This window comes from Perna viridis, chromosome 9, assembly GCF_037379345.1.
Source record: "Perna viridis isolate PV_CMFRI_1.1 ecotype Kerala chromosome 9, ASM3737934v1, whole genome shotgun sequence".
Classification (NCBI taxonomy): Eukaryota; Metazoa; Mollusca; class Bivalvia; order Mytilida; family Mytilidae; genus Perna; species Perna viridis.
In genome coordinates this window covers 16753762-16773335 of record NC_142453.1, presented here as the reverse complement: position 1 = coordinate 16773335, position 19574 = coordinate 16753762, and the positions used below count along the sequence as shown (strand labels likewise).

Here is a 19574-nt window from a genome sequence, read left to right as displayed (position 1 = left end):
GTACTTCTGTTTCCTCCACTGTAATAAAGCTTATTTTACTGTGTATTAAATAGTATTTATGATGCATTTGATTCCCTACATACTTACAGTCTTTAATAAATGTTTTACAATATTCAAGATGGAAACAGATGTTCTTGGAAGACATATGTAATTGCATATTTGTATGTACTCATATAAGTACTTGTTATTGATAATGCATTATTTTTGGCCAGGGAAAGAAATGTTTTAAGCCTATTTTGCAAAAAAATACAGAAATGGACCAGGATGATTGACTGCTTTGTTTAATATGGTCTCAGAATCAATAATTTTATGAATTCAGCTATTACCCTAATTTTGGTATTTAATGACGTGCTTAACACAGATTTTGATTTTTTTCCACAACAGAAATTTACAGGAAGACCCTTGCCCTGACTTTATTTTCTTTAGAGATTAACTTGAACATCTGTTCTTCCTTTGCATATATGACTGAATGCTTTCAGACCACTCTATGTGGAGTAGGAGTACTTTGGTTTATTTCACAGGAGACGAAAGAGATTTCAAGACTTTTGGTTTATTTCCATTAACTAACTAGACTTCATCCATTTATCCAATCAGCTGTCGGATTTAAAAGGAAATAAAAGACAAAATGATGTGTTAAAACTGTCTGCTTCCAGTGTTAATCAGGGTTTAAGAAATGTTTAACTTCTTTCAGAATGTTCAAGCAGACACAAAACGCTTAAAAGAGCTAGAATCTGTGAATGAAGCACTTCAGAAAGAGGTAACCAAGTTGACAAAAGCCAAAGAAGAAACAGAAAGATTGGTAAGTGTTTTATAAATATTTTTTTTCTAATAGCTTTTATCAAGCACCTTTATAACATCGATTTGAAATTTTATTGTGTTTTAAATAGATTTAAATTAGTGATATGAACACTGATGAAATATGAAAAATGAAACATTCAATCCTTAAATAATGATTTGATAGCTGAGTTACAAAAATTGACAAGGATTAGAAAACCGCTTCTAATCAAAATATTTTCTTGATTACAATGCTGTACAAAGAAAAGAAATAATCAGTGTTTGGAATTTGTTCTCTATGTGAGCCAAACTTTTGTTATATCCCCATCATCTGAATATAGCTGAAATATTGCTGCTTGGACATTAAACCCCAACAAACAAAACAAACAAATATTATATCCCCAAATGAAACAGACTTTTTCTACTTATGACAATATCCATTTCTCCATCCATATGCACCTTTTTCATAATAGTTTTCTCTGCAAGTACTGATCTAAGCCACTTGATATTTTGACACAAGCTTTATATACTGGTATGCCATGTTTAGGGATTTGATTTCAGAAGAGTAATATCTTCTTTTTTTATATTTTTACCATATGACTTGAATTGAAAATTATTGTAACAGTTTTCTCTGCAACTACTTATCACAGCAAATTGACAACTTGGTACAAGCTTTATACAGGTATGTCATGCCATTGTGGGGTCCAATTTAAGATTGAAGTGACACCAGCTTTCTGTTTGACTATTTCGTTTATAGTCAAGTAGCATGGGGAGCGAGGGTATCATTTAGTGAGCTTGCTCACAGTTTTTCTAATTATACATGAAAGAATTGTAACTTTGACTGGTCTTGCCGACATTTTAGAGGCTTTTTACTTGTGATTCTTTAATAGCTTTTTGATGCAAAATAAAATGTTACATAAAATAATGAAATTGATTTTAAAGTGCACTGAAAACTCCCTTTCAAATGCCATAGTTTTCCCCTTGATAACAATATCCAGTTCCTTAAGTGTTATTATGAAAGTGTTTATTTCAATTTAAGTAGGTATAATTATTCTCCGCTTTAAATGTCAAGACAAAATCATCTGCAGACAGATTCTGTTTTTAACTGTGTTTGGCTCTGATGAAATGATTGATTTTCGCGTAGGTTTCTTTGTGACATCAAGAAATGAAATTTATAAATTTAAGTTTTAAATGATTCCATTCTATATACTCCCTTCTATTCTGTGTCATGTAGGGTTTGACACTAACAGCCCAAAGGACTTTCTGATCGATAAATTAGGTAGTCTTCAAGATTATCTTGCAGCCCTGTCTTTAGGTATAGTAAGGTTTTAAGAATTAATTTAGGTAGTCACAGGACTTCCCGAACTACTGTTAATGTCAAACCCTGTCATGTTATTTTTGAAAAACAGGCAGTATAAAAGGATTTGGTTTTTGTTCATTCTTTCTTATTAAGTCCATCTGCACCTATTTTATTACAGTTTTTTTGATGTAACTATGTATTACTGCCTCTTGATATTGTGACTACATGGTTATATAGGTAATCTATAACGTAGGGTTGAATTTCACATTCTTTCAGACTTGAGCAACGTCAACTTCCTGTTCAACAATTTTTTTTTATATTTGACTATATAGTTTGTTTTTGAAAACAAAATTTTCAAATGCTTACCCTACTGGTGCAACTGGAGTCTTGAGTTGCTCATTTACTTTTGTTATTGTATATGTTTCATTTTGGTTATTTTGTGTTCTTTGTTTTGTATGTCTGTTTTTCATGTCTAGTCTTTGTTCCTGGATTACATATTTTTTATTTCTGCTAGAATCTTGGTTTCCTTGATTATTCTGTTAACTGCACAGACTTGTCCCAGCCACTTGAAATACCCAATTTTTTACATAATTGTGCCCCACATAAAGCCCTATTTTTAGTCAAAAGTCACTTAAAGGCCTGTGAGAAAGGTTAATCAAGCACCATGATCGATGTCCGTTCTACTAGCAATAATCTTTTATAGCCTATTTGTTCTTAGGTAATTTACTTCAATAAAACATAAATACACCGTGAATTATTGGAAATCTGTCTCTCAGTAGTCATGTTCTTAGATTGATCTTTTGTCAGTCTCTTAGCGAAGAACTGTAATAAATGTAGCAGTGCTTGTATTCTGAGAATTTAGATGGTGGAAAAAGTTGTTTTTGCGAAGGAACATGTCTTGATTTCATAAATTGTATCTGTTAATTTCATTTGACTGGTCACTTTAGATGCTGATTGAAATGGGGTGGAGTAAAACCCCCCCTAAAAAAATGAATAAAAAAACAAAATTATTTTGTATTTGAGTAAGTCATGCCTACAGCTATTTTAATGTATTTATGGTTAAACTTTTTAAAAAAAAATATTTTCACAACTTGGGATAATTGTCTTGTCTCCCAAAATCCCCAAAATTACTTTATTTGGACAATAGCTTAGAATCATTTCAATTCTACTTTTCTCTGTATCATTCCATTTCAATTAGAAATATTAATATGTTCATTCAAATCTCATGGATTTAAGGATTACCAGTACCTGTGAAGTTATCTCCCAAAGTTCAAAAACCAAAAAAATGCTGAGCAAGAAGGTGGTCAACAGAAAAGAGCATAACTTAATTACCATGTATGATATTCATTCTGATGAATTTTAGCTCCTAGTTCTATTGGAAACAGCCATGCACTCCATTTCTTCTCCCTGCAAAGTTCCAACAGCTCTTGGTACCTAATCTTTACCATGCAGGAACCGTAATATTACGGTCATGGGCTGTTTTCTGATTTTTAGGTTCTGGCAGTTGTATTTTTGGCTTTGGAAACCACAATTGGATTTCATATGCAAGCAGTGTGATTGTGCTTTAAATTGAGGCTATATTATATAGAGTTTTAGCAAAAATAGGGACTTGACAGCTGAACAAGAGGTCATGAGTTAAGAAGGCCACAAAAAATTGTGAGTTTTTGAGGGGTAGACCTCAATTCTTGGCCTCTAACAGCAGCAAAATAAATCCATTGTGCTTCATTTCACCTGGTTTCTACAGAACAATGATGTCTTTCACCACTCCCATGATGTCAACCCCATATACTAACCACTTCCTGTTTTAGGCCAATCTGAAGCCAAAAGTTGCAAAAAATCCTCATTTTTTGTCATGAGTGATCCCTCTGGGGACCCCTGACCTTCCACTTACAACTGTAATGAACAATTTATGGCTTGAATTACCACCAGAGGGAACAAGCATTGGTAAAATTATACTTTGGACACTGTCGTACCCCTGGTGAGCACTACATTTGGTGAAAAATTACCAAAAATCACCAAAAATGACCTTTTTCAGGCGACAGACCCAATTTCCCGTGCAATTCAGCATGGTGGGTGTTAAAAGTTCTTCTCTCAATAGACTCATGTGCCTGACTATCTGTTCAAATCCTATATTAGTCCATTTACTGTTAGAGGGAGATAATACAAAATAGTTGGCAAAACTTAGCCAGTGCTTTTATTTGAATAGAGTTATCTCCCTTTGTATACCTATTAATTTTCTTTTATATATTTTTTTCAGGAGATTGAGTTTACACAGAAAAAAATTGAATGTGAAAGATTGAATAAGGAAATAGAAAGAGAAAGAGCTAGAAGTAAAAATTTAGTAAGTTATTACTAATGTCATGTTGTAATAAAATTAGGATTTTATTCCTTTTTTATAAGGATATGAAACAAAATAATAACGAGAATAGGTATGATGTATATGTCAAAGGAAAAACAACCCCACTAGGATGAAAATGTTTGCTCAAGGTTACCCATTGGTCTTCCATGAGCTAAAGGAAATGCTGATAAAATATTTTTGTCCTAGGATCTTTTATGTCAATCGCTGATCCCTATATTTAGTGTACAGGTATTTAATTTTTTCATGTTTATTTGAATTTCTTTAGGAAGCTGATTTACAGCAAAGTGCCACCCAGAACACAGAATTAACTATACAAGTTTCGGACCTCACTCACAGACTTGCTGATTTGGAAAAGGTAAGGGCACAACTCATTTTTTTTTTCAGCATACTTTTACCCACAATTCCTAGATGCAGTATTTGTGTCCATTCATTGCATCCTAAACGTGAAATACAATGAAACCTGTCTTAACTGAACCCTGAATAAACTGAGAACCTGTCTAAACCAGATGTTTTTTTAAGTCCCATTACAAAAGTTAAAATGAACATAGAATCTTTGTAAACCAAACAGTTAAATAGTACAAGATATACAGTCCAAAAACTATTCGGTAGTGGACAATTACTGGTATTATAAAGTTAAGATTAATTCTCTCTAAAATGCTGTAAATTCTGGATGTTTATGTGTTCTGATTTTATCACTCTTACCTAAAATTTACAAATTCTGCTTCTGTTTCTCTTACAATTCCCAAATGCTTATAGGTTTTATTATTGCTATGCATATTCTTGCAGTAATTTAACTTGTGTTACATTACAATAATGAAGTCTGCAATTTACATTTAAACATTAGAAATGATCAAAACAAGGCGAAATATGACTCAACATTTTGATTTATGGTGTGTCCTAATCCAATAGCCCTGCTGATCTATACTATGGAAATATAGATGACTGTAATGTCATCAAATTAAGGCATGCATTGAGGTATGAGCCTAGTTGCATATAATTCTGCTGAGCTCATCAGTTTTACTCTGATTTCCTAGACAAGGATATGACAGTATTGTTTAATCATGTCCCTATGTAAAATTACCAGCTATGTAATTAAGTCGATGGATAATTGGATATTACAATGCTCCTTGGGAAATAAAGCGATTTTCCATAGGTCAGGATGGATCGTATATATGATTGATAAATCTTGTTAATCTTGCAGCCGATGCAATTTACTGCAGTGGTAATTTGCATTTTCCCTGCATTGCAATACATTGTGGTGTACTAGTCTTGATTCACTGTTTTGAAACTTAGCTTTAGGGATGATTTAAGAACATGCTAGCAGTTATATGCATTTATATTGTTGACAGGAAATGGAGATGCATCATAGGTTGTAGTTTTTGACTGCTATAGGTTAATGCAATTTTGATATAAGTTCATTTACTGTCATATTTAACCATTACAGTCTATGAATTGATTTTTTAACAGTTCATATTTTGATAGATAATTTCCATCTGTCTATGAAAATCAAGGATGTAATATAGCCTGAAGCCAGTTTTTTTAAATTTCAAGACGACTCGTTTGTTCAGATTTTTGTTAGTTTGTTGTCCCCTGCCATATGTAATAGGCTATGGTACTTCAAAAGTGACATAATTAGCAGAGTTGTTTCCTTTTACATATTCTACATAATTTCTTCGAAGTTTGACCACACGTTATGCTCTACTGACTATGAATTTTACCAGTGTTCATGATTCTACAGACTTTTTTCATATAATACTGTCAGAAATATGGCAAAAATAGGAATATATTAAGTCACCTTTTTGTCTTCCTCCTCCTTGAAAGCGGGGGTATAGTATTTGACTTTTCTTCCTTCCGTTCATCCAAATTTGATTTTTGGAGTGTAACCTTTGAACACCTTTATAGAATTTCACCAAACTTGGGCAGTGGAAGGTTTTTGAGGTGAGGAAGACACCTATTAATCTTGAGGTCAGTAGGTCAATGGTCATGGTCACACCAACTAAACGAAATAAAAAAAAAAAAAAAAAAGGTTTGTATTTGCTGAAAGTATTGAGGGCTACTATTCCAGATATCAAATTTACATTTCAATATAGTTAATTTAACAAAATTAGAGTTCGCTGAAAATAAATGCTTCCTATACAATTTCAATGAAACAAAGACAAATGAATAATGTAGTTATGAAAGGTAGGGTAAAAGACAACTGATACGATTTGATTTCTAAGATTTAAATGTATTTGGCTTCAGGGTTTTTTAGGTCTTTTGATGAAATTCATTTATCATGGTGAAACATTGGCTGCTAAAAAGCTTTGTGAAAAATGAGTTAAGACAGTAAGATGGATGATTCTATTCATGATATTTCTCACTGTACTTATAAGATTGCATTTATAAAAACAAAGTTTTTTACGAAGAATCCGTAGACGTCTACTCCTACGAAGATTTTGTCTAAGGATTACATTTCAATCACAAACTTGCTCTGTTTCTAAATCAGAATCTCCAGCTAAGTCTGTTTTATCAGTCACAGCTTGTAGCATTACTTCAAATTCAAAACAGACATTGGGTGAAATCTACATTGAATGAATAGTGATATTTAAGTACACCATAATACCTGAGACTTAGCCGCGAATCGATAGAATTACTCTGTATGGAATAGAAATGCATTTTCCTATATTGGATGGCTAATTGTTGCCGAAGGTTGCATTAATTAAATACAACTATTTATAACCCCTAGGAAAATATTCTTGGTGACAGAAATCAGAAAATTGATGCATCTCTGTGGCTTGATGTCAGGTTATGTTTGTGTTTTTGTTTTTTTGTTACTATCATAGCAAATTAAGGGTAACTTGTTACTGTAGATATTTTTTTTTCAGTTATATCGAAGATTGATTGTGAAAATTTTAAGCGTCTTCAACAAATAGGGTACAATCTTTGTTGACTTTGTAATGGAACACTTCAAAGCTGACTAATTTTGTATTTTTGTTTCATGTGTATGTCTTATCAATTAATATTTAAGTAGCAGCATTTATAAGAATTAGACAGAAGGTAATTCATACATTTCAAAAACCTACCAAATGTATTTATATTCCTTTTTTCAAAATCAGTTAATGACCACATAATTTGAGTCTTAGTTTTTCATTTGGGTGTTGCACTTTTGAGGTGAAATTTACATGTAATGTACATGAATGTACATGAAATTTGCACTTTGTAAGAGTTATCGTTCTTGATTTGGTTTGATTTGGTTGATTTTAATGGGAGGTTAATGTGTGGTTTTATCATGAGTACAGATCTTAATCCAGAAAGGACTATTGTCACTTAAAAAAAAAGCATATGTGGACCAAAAAGGCATCATTTGGTCCATGGATTTTTCTGCACCATGAATCGCCTTCCCAGAGTTAGTGTCTGAATTTTACATGGACTGTTACTTTTTAAATTACACTTAATTACAATGACATTTGCTAAATATAGATGCATTATGCCACAGTATTTTACTTAACACTATGTTAGTTTCAAACTCCACCAAACTACAAAATCTGTTGTTACAACTCATCCAAACTCCATCTTTTTCTTAAGTATAGAGATATTTCAAACTCCTCTAAACTACAACATATTGCTGAAAAAAAAAATTCAGCAAAACTACAGCATTTTTCTGTTTCAGACTCCACCAAACTACAACATTTTACTGCAGTGTACATTATACTACATATATTAATTTCAAACTTCATTTAACTATCATAAAGGTATCAACTGTCGAAGGACCCCTATAATTTGGGGGGAATGTATGTATATGCCATTAGATGAAAATTCTAGCATGGTTTGTTAAATTAAAAGGATGAGGTTATAACCATGATGACTGTCTGATAAACCACAAAAAATTTGAATTACAACAAGAATAGTTCTTTTATGTACTCAAGTTATCTTACTCACCTAACCAGAACAGAAACGAAGTTTATTCTGAGGTCTAGGACTGGTAATAGAATAGATTAGAGTCATTGATATCAACAGTTCTACAACCAATATTGTTCAGAAATGACACGAGCATTCTAATTACAAAGGGACTTTGGAATTTTTTCCACTGCTCTGATGAAAATTGTATGTCAACATTACGTAATTGTATTTTAACTTTAATGCTAATTGTTGTCGACAAAGAGAAAAATGTGAGATACTTTGCTGTTTTATTACTTGGTAATAAGAATGATTGCAGATTTTACATTATTATTAAATTTCTATTGCTCTTTGTCATGTATAGGGATTTAAGATGTGGTTGGAATTCCCTCATGCTTTAGGATAAATATAAGTTTTGACTTTGAAGTGCAGTTGTATAGTTCAATCGTGAGTCAGACCAGGTGATCGTGATGCTACAGTATTTATGATATCTAAGGTTTAATGGGGTTGAGCTTTTGTTATGGTATGAAAGGACACTATAAATGATTTCATAGGATTAAGGACCTTGGGCAATTGATATGTAACCCTTTATAGAGGGTTTAATGGAGTTAAAGCCTTTGGTTCCTGTATAAAAGGACCCTTTATATTTTTTTTCCAGCTAGGTCAAAGGAAAACGTGTTTTTAAAACAGTTTTATGAACTTATATATGCCTGATTTTAAGAGGTGTCATATTCTTCTTTGTCTGTGTATCCACACATTGCATTGAACCACTAGACCCTTTTATGTTAACTGCAGGGTGGTCATTGAGCATGCTCAGCACACACTTTCAGGCAAAAATTTGTTTTACCCCAAGAATATCAATTACATTAAAAACTCCAAGTGACGTGCATTAGGCTTTAAAATCTTTGGAATGCTTGACAAAAAGATGGATAAAATAAAAAATAAAAATACTCTTGCAAGCTCTTGCAAAATGGCGGTTTCATGTGCAATTGAACCTTTAGGTGTAAGTTTCTTTTTTTTGACTTTTTGAAAATATTAAAATACTCTGGCTGCAGTTATTTAACACTTTTACAAAAAGGTTTAAAATTAATTATCACTAGAATCTTGCTCTGCAAGGTACATATATTATAACTTTCAACATTTTCTGGTTAAGCAAAATAAGTCCAGAATAAGAATCAAATATAAATGTTATCCTTTAAATGCCTTTACCAAAAACATCAATTAAGTGGGAATAAGAAGAAAATAGCCATTTAATCTCGATGATTACCATGTGATCACCCTCGACAAGAACTTCGGTGTTTAACTACCTTCCCCATGTTCTTTATTGGTAATCAAATGGTTGTAGAAAAGTTCAATCGATCACAGTTGTATTTGATTTAAGCTGAATACAACTAGATTTGCCCCGTTTATTTCCTTCTTATAAGAATTTCTTGATTTATCACGGCACCTAAAATGTCTTTGTTAGGAAACATATTTGACTATAATAGAAGTTGATATGAATGAACGTCTTAATAATCCATTCATTTGTGACTTCCAAGAAGATATCTTGCTATTGAGGCAAGTTTTGTAGTGGTACTGTATTCAGATCTTCTTGGGAGTTCAATTTAGTTTTAGCTGGTTTAAATGCTAAAATACAGTCTTTTCTGACACAAGGGCTTATAACTTTAATGATTTTTATAAAAAATTCCTCAAATCTTTCCTCAACTTTGATTTCAGTCAGGTATTAGTACGATCTTACTTTGCTATTGTTTTTTTGTTTGTTTGGTTTTTTTTTTTTTTATTGACCTCAATTTCCTGTTTTGACAACTTTGTTCATATTTTGACCATAATTAATGGTTTCTGAGGATTAGGAGTGGGGGTTTCTTTAATGAACTTTGCTCAGTTTTTTTTGGTTTTTTTAAGTTTATATCAGTTACATTAGTTACTGGGGGTCAAACTACCCTTTAAATTGACCATTCTGATTACTACTGCATTAAATGTAATAATGCACTTTTGATGAAGTCTGTATGGTCAATTTGAATATAGTGGAAATTTGAGTTTTCTGTATGTATTCAGTTATAGAACACATTGTGACCTTTGAAGGTATTTATTTTTTTTGGATTAAGGAGGATTAATTAAGGGAACCAATATTCTAGCAGATATCAAAAGAATGTGATCCAGGGACAAAGACCAGACATGGAAAACAGACAAACGCGACAAATAACAAATAATAAATAAAATATTGGATACATGATAAATGAGCAACTCAGACTCAACTAAAAACTTGGAGCTTGGACCAGGTCCACTGGTAGGGTAAGCATTCTCTGCTTTTCTAGAAACACTTGCGGAGTTGCTTATAAAAAGTCAAATCCAGGGTAGACAAAAGAGAAAAGGATGCTGTATTTCCCATATTAATTGTTTTTGTCATTCTGTTTTCTATCCAGGCAGTTCCCTGTAATATATATAAATATAGTGAATTATGCAGTGGTACTATCTTCCTGAAGAAAGCTGATTATATATTATGCATTAGTAAAAATCAATGGTTTTGTGCAAGAAAGTCATTTATGGTGATGCAACAGTTGTTAGTATTCTGTGAGCGTAAAATACCATTATATTGTTACTATGATATATCATTGACGGGAAATAGCGATGTAAAATCTCACCCATTAAAAATTTTCCTAAAATAAGTTTCAAAGATCTTTTGCATGATTAGTAGTAATTTTCTGCGAGTTGCAACGGAACTCAGGAAGGACACTTAACAATAGAAATTCTGCCATTACCGCTTCGAAATTTCTTTGAACTTGGTATCAAAGACACGAGTTTGGAGTGGGGTCATTAGTGCAATGATGCAGAGCCTTGTAAATAGCTGGCACTCAGATATTAAAGCCTTTTTTTTTTGTAGATGTCTTTTATGAAAATTGGAAAAGTTTCTAATTTCACTAAAGGTTTGGCTCTTTAAAAGAGGCCATTGTCAACTATGGAAGACCTAGTTAAAGTGTAAAATCCCACAATTCATTCAAATGATCTTTTGGCGGAAAAGTATTCATGCTAATATTTGTTATCTTAATAGAACATCCTGCAAACCCACTCATCTCATTAATTTTTTTTACATTAATTAGTCATAAGTTAATTTAAAATAATTCAGGATTTCAAGTTTTGTCATTAGGTTGAAAGTATATGGCTTTTTCCAAATAGGAGAAAAGAGATGAAAAACAGTTTGATAATGCATTGCATTATGGGATTACGTGGAGCCGTAATTGCTTGCCTATTGAGGAGACGTTTATTACACTCGTGGATTATGTCTTGATTAGAGGGCTGTTAAAAGCTTCAAATGCTTGGAAAGTGTGATTGATCATCCTGGTTATTTAATGTTATTTTGGTCCCGATTATGATGGATGTCTTTCGGTGAAATGGCGGAAATTGTGGAAATTGTTCCAGTGTCGCTTGTACTTGTAAATGAAGTGTTCCTGTTTCTTGAAGTCTTAAACACGCTTTTATGAGTAGAGTGTCTTTTACACCGTATACATGCTTGTTTATGTACTATGGAAAAAATAAAGCTAAATACAGCATCCAAACATGAAAATACTGTGATATGTCAAAATATGTTGAATTTTGTTATTTTAAACTGCATGTTTGGATTCATGCTTGTCATGGGAACTCCAGACAATGGTAAAAATCAATAGAGATATGTAATATTGGTCGTATTTCCTCAAATAGTGAAAATTACTAGTCAAGTAATGATTAGATATAAAACCTTAGGTGACAATTAGGATAAATATTGATGTTTATATTTTATATACTGGTAAGGAGTATGAAAAATTCATGATGACTTTTGTGCATCAGTGGATATCAAAGTTAGTTGCATTTCATGATTGCAATAGGACCAAGAGTATAAGAATTTTTAAAGTTAATATTGCGGATTTGTTGAAATTGTTTGTCTCGTTCAAAGTTTATTACCTGAATGGGAATTTTATGGTAAACAAATTGATCATACCTGTGAATGTGTTGCTGGTGGTTGTTCTGACGAGAACCAAGCTGATAAAATTGTAATTAATGTAATGTAAATGATTTGCAATTGACTATATATATTTGTCTCTGGTGAATTCACTACTGTCACAAAGAAGTGAATTATCTTACTGATATACCATACATGGAATTTATATACTAGGTTTATAATAGCAACTATCAATGATAGCAGACTTAAGTTAAAAGCCTGTGAAATCAGCTCTTGAGATTTTATTTAATTAGCGCTGGATCTAAGTGAATTTTTTTACATGGTAGTTTGACGCTAATGAGAAGTTTACATTTTATTTAGCTAATTGGGAAAACTGTATATTTAGAAGTACTAACAGAATATTAATTCAAATAGATTTTATTCCATTAATTGAAAAAAGAAGGTTTTTGAATTATTGACAGATTGTGTATATTCGTCATATTGGAACATATTGGATTGAAATTTTGTTGAGTAATTTATTAGAATTTTTGCTGAACCTAAGTATGTGTCAGTTGAAATTATCTAGTTATCAAATCTGTTGCATCAGTGCTTTACTACCCTCGTGAGAGACATAAATAGTGTAATTGTCTAACTAGCTACCTGAAATTCTTGTCTGGAAAACATTAGGTTGGAATGCATTGGATTATCATTGGTACAATACAAACATGTCTGGAATAAGAAATTTCTGTGGTGGACTGAATTCGCCTCATGTTATGAAGAAAGCATTTATGGTAGATTTGATTTAGCTGTAGCAATGACAGGAACTGATTGTATTTTTCCTGTTTTTAAAACCTTCCATTGTTTTGGGCTTTTATGCTTTTTATGCTTTTTATGAGGACTAATGATGCAGACCAAGCAATTTTAATTTGTGTGTATTTATGAAAGTTGAAATGCAATTTAAACAACAATGTATAAAAAAATTTACTCTTTTTGTTGTAATATTCAAAACTTCCTGAGAATTTGGCAAAAAATCATCTTGTTTGTCAAAACCAATGTTATGTTTAGAATGCGGAGTTATAATTAGCATCAGTTTTGTTTCATTCTGTCAGAATAGTAAGTTTTGCAAAGCGCGGCTTTTTGACAAGTCAATCATTTTGGATTAGAAACAGGATGGAAAATAGGATTGATTTTAATGCAGGAAGGAAAGCAAATGAAGGGATATGCATAAAACTATATTGTGAAATTCATAGAGAAGTAAAGAGATGAGTTCTACAACCTTGCATACTCTGATTTCAATGGATGTGGGGCGTCATTTATTTGTTCTTAATCTGCACGTGGAAATGTTAAAAATCATCAACATTGTATGGTGCCGATTCCAGGATTTCAAGATAAAGGTAAATTGAATATTTTACCTGATTTTAAGGAATTTCATGGTAAAGGTAAACTGAAATTTTTACCTGATTTTAAGGAATTTCAAGATAAAGGTAAACTAAAAATTTTAGCTGATTTTAGGGAATTTGAAGGCAATGTAAACTGAAATTTTTGCCTGATTTTAAGGTAAAGGTAAATTGAAATTTTTACCTGATTTCAAGAGATTTCAAGATAAAGGTAAATTGTATTTTTTACCTGATTTCAAGGAATTTCAAGATAAAGGTAAATTATATTTTTACCTGATTTTTTCCTGATAGAAATCATACCTGCCATAAAACAATTAATGTACCAATTGTCTATCATGTCATCCCTTCTGTTTTGATATCAGATGCTTAATACTGAGCTTTTTGACATCAATTGTAGATTCAGGAATTATTAAAAAATGATAATGAAGTGGGAGAAGACTTGAGTGATTTGTCTAGTGACACCTAAGTTTTGAAGTCTTGTAATAAGATTTTATCTTAAATAGTGTGGTCACCAGAGATGGTCTTTCTATATATAAACAGCAGTGAGTTTATGGTGTGTTTTTTCTCTCATATGTTTACTCAGAGATCAAGGCCGCTTTCACTTTAAATTCTTAGTAGTTAGAGGTCAAGGTAACATATTGTATTCTAGACTATTGTCAATTTTAAGTGTGACATTTGGACTGGAATAGTTATGAATTGCAGTCATGATAATTCTTAAATATACATGATACAAATTTTCAATTAAAAGTTTTTGATTAACTCTTGACTGAGAAAAACAATTGAGTCATAAATATAATGGAACTTCGTTCACCCAACATTGCTAAAAAAAATGTCCTATGTCTCGCCATGGGTTTATGTTATTAGTATATAAGTATAGATACAAATTTTGCATTTATTGAAATTACTATTGATCAAAGCCTAAAGGGACATGAATATCATAAACTGTTTTTATATATTGGATCTTATTAGCCACATATTACACTCTTAAAATTACAAAATTTGAAGTTTAAGGGGAAAAGCAATAATACTAGGGAATATGGTATTTTCTTTGTGGTTATAAGATGTTTTATTTAGACAATTACAGCTTTTCTCAGTTTGAAGGGAATGTGAATTGTTCTGAACCGGAAAATATGGAAAAAATTATACAGTACCGAGGTATGGTGTGGGTAGAATTATACAGTACCGAGGTATGGTGTGGGTAGAATTATACAGTACCGAGGTATGATGTGGGTAGAATTGTACAGTACCGAGGTATGATGTGGGTAGAATTATACAGTACCGAGGTATGGTGTGGGTAGAATATTAATTCTATTATTATTTGTAGTAGTAAGTACAAGAGAGGACAAATCTCATGAATGATCAAGTTGACCTTTGACCTTTAACAATCATGAATTTAAGATTTGAACTGAGGTCTAAGAAGTCTTAAGTTGTTCTGATTTTATTACTTTAAAATCAGAATGGAAAATTATATTTCATTCAGTTCAAGGTCATTGTGTGAAAGGCCATGGAAACACTGAACCCAATGTTTCTGAAAGTGGACTATGAACAAATGACAAATTAATGTTTTTCTTTCACTCTGACTGTCATTCACAGAGTTAAAAGAAGCATTGACCATGACATTTTAGTATAGGGTTTGTAAGTCTCATTTATTACCCTATAGTCAAGTGTTATTTTGTAACATTCTCACTTACACATGAAAGGACCAAAACTGTTAATGACAGTTTTTAAAATTAATATCAGTTTCTGGAAAAGTATTTTCAGGTGTAATAAACTTATACAGATTTATTAGTACAGCTAAAGGTGAAATCTTTCTCTGCCCTCTTTCACCTTGACCTTACAGCTTATTGTCAGATAAGTGGTACAAGTTCATTGAAAATGATAGATTTTTTCTACAAGCATTTATGAATTTATTATTTTGGTTGCTGATTTTTACTTTTAACTAGTTTCTTCATTCTCTATGCACCCTGGTAGTTCTGTGAATTTGCTTTCAGAATCATCTTTTTGTTTTTCTTTTCAATTATAGGCACAATCCAAACTGATTTAAAATTGACCCTGAAATTGCGACATTCATTCACCGAAAGTTGGATCTATCAACTCTTCATTTTACTTCCTGTTCAGACGGCTTTCCTTGTCAGCCAATCAGATTACAGATTTCATAATTGTGGAATTATAAAGTATAAGAAAAATCCCAAGGGTACAGTGGTGGTCCTCTGATCTAAGATGCAGGAACTGAATGAAAACCATGGGTTTGTCTGAATCTACACATCAGTCAATAAAAAGTTAATTGATGCAACTTTCAGTAACCTTTTGACTGTATAGTTGCATGTTCCTTCTTCTTAACTAAAATGAAAAAAAAATTGTAAAACATACCCTTACTGAGGAATGACTACCTCCCGTAGTCAGAGGTTAAATTTGTAAATTTTTTTTTTATTATTATTGGCCTTTGTCAGTTTCAATTTTTGTAATACATGAACATCTATGCTTAACTTCTCATGTTTTCTATATATGGTCTTATTGGACTATATTGTAAAATATAAGGATTCATCATCATGAATTGACCCTAATAATAAGTTATTAATGCTTACATTGACATTATTTTAAGATAGAGTGGAGTAAGCTGTAATTTATTGAAAGATTTGTTGTCATCAATCTTCATTTGATGGTTGCAGTTGAGCCTTAGTTATGCCAATGACTGGTATTTGCAACCATCAAATCAAGAATTGATGCCTAGGACTTTTCAAATATTAGGGATTGGTTTTTCCTGTGCTGCATCTAAGTTAATTATGCCACTAACCCTCATGTTAATAAATGGTGTTTCTACCATTCTATAAATGCATGGTATTTATTTTTATTTATTTATTTTATTTATTTTATTTATTTTATTTATTTTATTTATTTTATTTTTTTATATTTTAAAAATATAGTTGACACTTTTTTTTTGATATTTTAAAAATATAGTTGACACTCCAATGAAAGGTACTAATTTTGTTAATTTCTGTGTTATATATCATAGAGTGAGATCAAGGTTTTCAAATGTAATTTGTGCTCTACTTGTATTTCAAATTCTTTTCATTTGAGTTTCATTAAAGTTGGGACTCAGAATATTTGTGTATTTATGAAGTAAAGTGCATAGAGTTTAGGATAATACCCTGAATTTCAATAACTGAAATAAAGATATACATTTGTATATCATGGTAAGTTACAATTTCTTCTGTTAGCTTTTCTCAAGTTTGTATTATGTTTCAATGCACTTTGGTAGGGGAAGACATATTGTTTTGTCCTGACTGTCTATCTGTCTATATGCCAACTCCTCAGGGCCTGCTTTCATAAAAAGTCTCAAACTGAGATTTTCCTCAAAGTCTTCCTCAACTGAAATTTCAACCAATTAGATTGCTTGAAATGGAAGATTTGAGATTTTTTTTTATGAAACTGGGCCCAGGAACTACTGCAATAAATTTCATGAAATTGTGAAGGTATACTTAGGACATAACATGTTGTGCATATTACCAGGAAATTATGATCCATTGAAATTTGATGAAGTTATTCCCCTTTTTTAACTTTGAAAAGAGGAAGATGTACATTTTTCAAGGCAAAAATAATCTTTGAATTCTAAGATATTATAACTATTTAGAAATTTTTTATCAGTAGTTTTCAATGAAAACCAGGAAAAATATATATTTAAACTTAGGTGATGCATGTATGTTGAACAGAAAAAAAATTAGGTAGCCTAGCTTGCAAGTTCTGTTTGACTGACTTGACTGTCATGATTTGGTTTGCTGCAGGCAGGAAGAAGAATGCTTACCGTACTGTGATCTCTGAAGCAAATACAACTTGTAAGATTTACATTACGCAATGAAAATTTTAAAAATTGAAAAAAATGTACTTTTACCACTTATAAGAACTTAAAAGCCTCTTCCTTGATAGAAACTTCTGTGGTTGATTCCTACTTGTCATTGAGTCAGACCATCTGGGTTTTTCCAATTGATTTCTTTTTACCTGAAAGATAATTAACGAACTCCATATTACCTGTCTGGTAATTAACCTTTGCAAAACAATTAAGAAATATGGATGTATGAATGTCGCTCTAGTGTAATAACAATTATATGACCTTTAAAGATACCTGCAGATAAAAAGCGAGATTTCTTAATTATTATTCAATGACTCGGTCTTCACGGACTTTCAGAGAAGCATTTTCAATATCGTATTGGTTACTTTCTATAGATATTGAAATGAAGTGTATAAATTTCCAGAAAAATTCAAATCTCCCTTGGTTTTTGTCATAAAAGGGGAAATAAATACGAATTTTCAGGATATTATTGATCAAGTGAACGACAGTGAACCTCAAAGATGGCTTGACAGGAAACACAAAGTCAGTTTGAAGTATTGAGTTCATGTGTCTTTTCATCCTTTTGACATCTTTATGGGGCGTTGTCTTGGTGTTGGTTAAAGATCATTTGGAGCTGAAAATTACTTGTTATTCAGTGTTGTTTTTGTTTTTTTTCCCAGTTATTGTGGATCGAATTTAGGAGAAATGTTTTCTTTTTTGGAAAATTTCAGATTCTAATTATTACCTGGAAGGTTAAGAACCTTCCATAATCAACATTTATTTTTCTAACAAACTTTTTTTTTTTTTAAAAAAATTGTTCTTTTTTTTAAATGTCAATTTGTCACTGAACTTCTTTTTTTTTTGTGGACAATATTTTTTGTGCAATGTTGAAATGACGGAAAGGTTAAGACAGTTTGGAATTTTGTTATTAAAATGAAATACATTTAAGGTATACAGTAATACTGTAATGCCCATTTGGCTGAATCAGAATATTTTTTGTTTTAATGTTAGGTCTAAGGCAGTCTTTGTTTTACTTGACACAAATAATAATAAAAAAAAAAACAGATGATATAAACTTTTATGGGAAATTTAGAGTCTTTAGTCAGTGTCAGTGACTTATTTTTACACAAAGAATAATATCAGCTGGAACAATTCTGTTTTTGGCTCAAGTTTATTTTTTCTCTATCATTTCCCAATAGAGAGGAATTCTGATCAGGCGCTTGTCTAAAATGTTTGAATCCTTTTAACTTGTACAGGAACTTAATTTTTCTACGTCTGATTTGTCGAGACCCAAAGTTAATGACCAGCACATTGTACTGTACGTAAATACAATATCTAAACCAATCCCTGAAAAAAATGAAAAACTGTCTATATCGGACACTTTAAATCCCTTCACATATACTTAAAAAATGGGTTTTTAACTGAATAAACCATACACTGTCTAAACCAATAAAATTATACAGTCCCAAAAGGGTTTGAATTAATCAGGTTATACTGTACTAGATGTTGAAATTTTGAAAAGTGCCAGATGTTGTTTTGTAATTTTTATGGTAAAACAAATATTTATTTAATTTATATAAAATTCTCCTTTTGTGCACTATTTAACTATATTTTACAGTGAAACCAGTCATACCCATAAAAGTTTTATTTAGCTTTGTGCTTTGCTTACACAGGTTCAGAATGTATTTAAAATAAGGGACTTCAGATGATTTTCTGGTTAACACAGGCTTCCAGTTTTTTCGAGGTTCAGTTCAGACTTGTTCCATTATACCTTTGATGTACTTAAATTTGTGGGACAGATTAGATCAAGTCTTGCTCAAAGTGTTGTCAGTGTTGTTAGATACTGTCAATCCTGTCTGAAGGAGGTAGACCTAGTGTAAGGGACATAACTTTTACAAATCACCAGAACATTGTTGTAAAGCATTTAACATCAATCTCATATAAGCATCAAAGTAACTTAGATTGATTTCATTCTGTTTCAAATGAAAGCTTGATTGGCTTTGGTGAAATTGAATATAATACAAAAAATTCACCAATTTCAAGAGTTATGTCCCTTATCCTTAGTCTACCTCCTTAAGTGGCCTTTAAGCATAATTTTAAATAGTTTCTAGCACTAATAGGCCAGATGT

General features: G+C 31.6%; 1 protein-coding gene across 22 annotated transcripts in view; it reads left to right on the top strand.

Annotated features, from left to right (window-relative positions):
- Positions 1-19574, top strand: part of LOC148606992 (RIMS-binding protein 2-like) — a 138563-nt gene that overhangs the window by 65171 nt on the left and 53818 nt on the right. For all 22 annotated transcript variants that reach the window (XM_088545271.1, XM_088545273.1, XM_088545265.1 and 19 more), the window contains 3 exons: positions 692-799; positions 4332-4415; positions 4699-4788. In XM_088545271.1, the coding sequence (XP_088401397.1) occupies positions 692-799; positions 4332-4415; positions 4699-4788 (282 nt within the window). The remainder of the gene's footprint in view (positions 1-691; positions 800-4331; positions 4416-4698; positions 4789-19574) is intronic.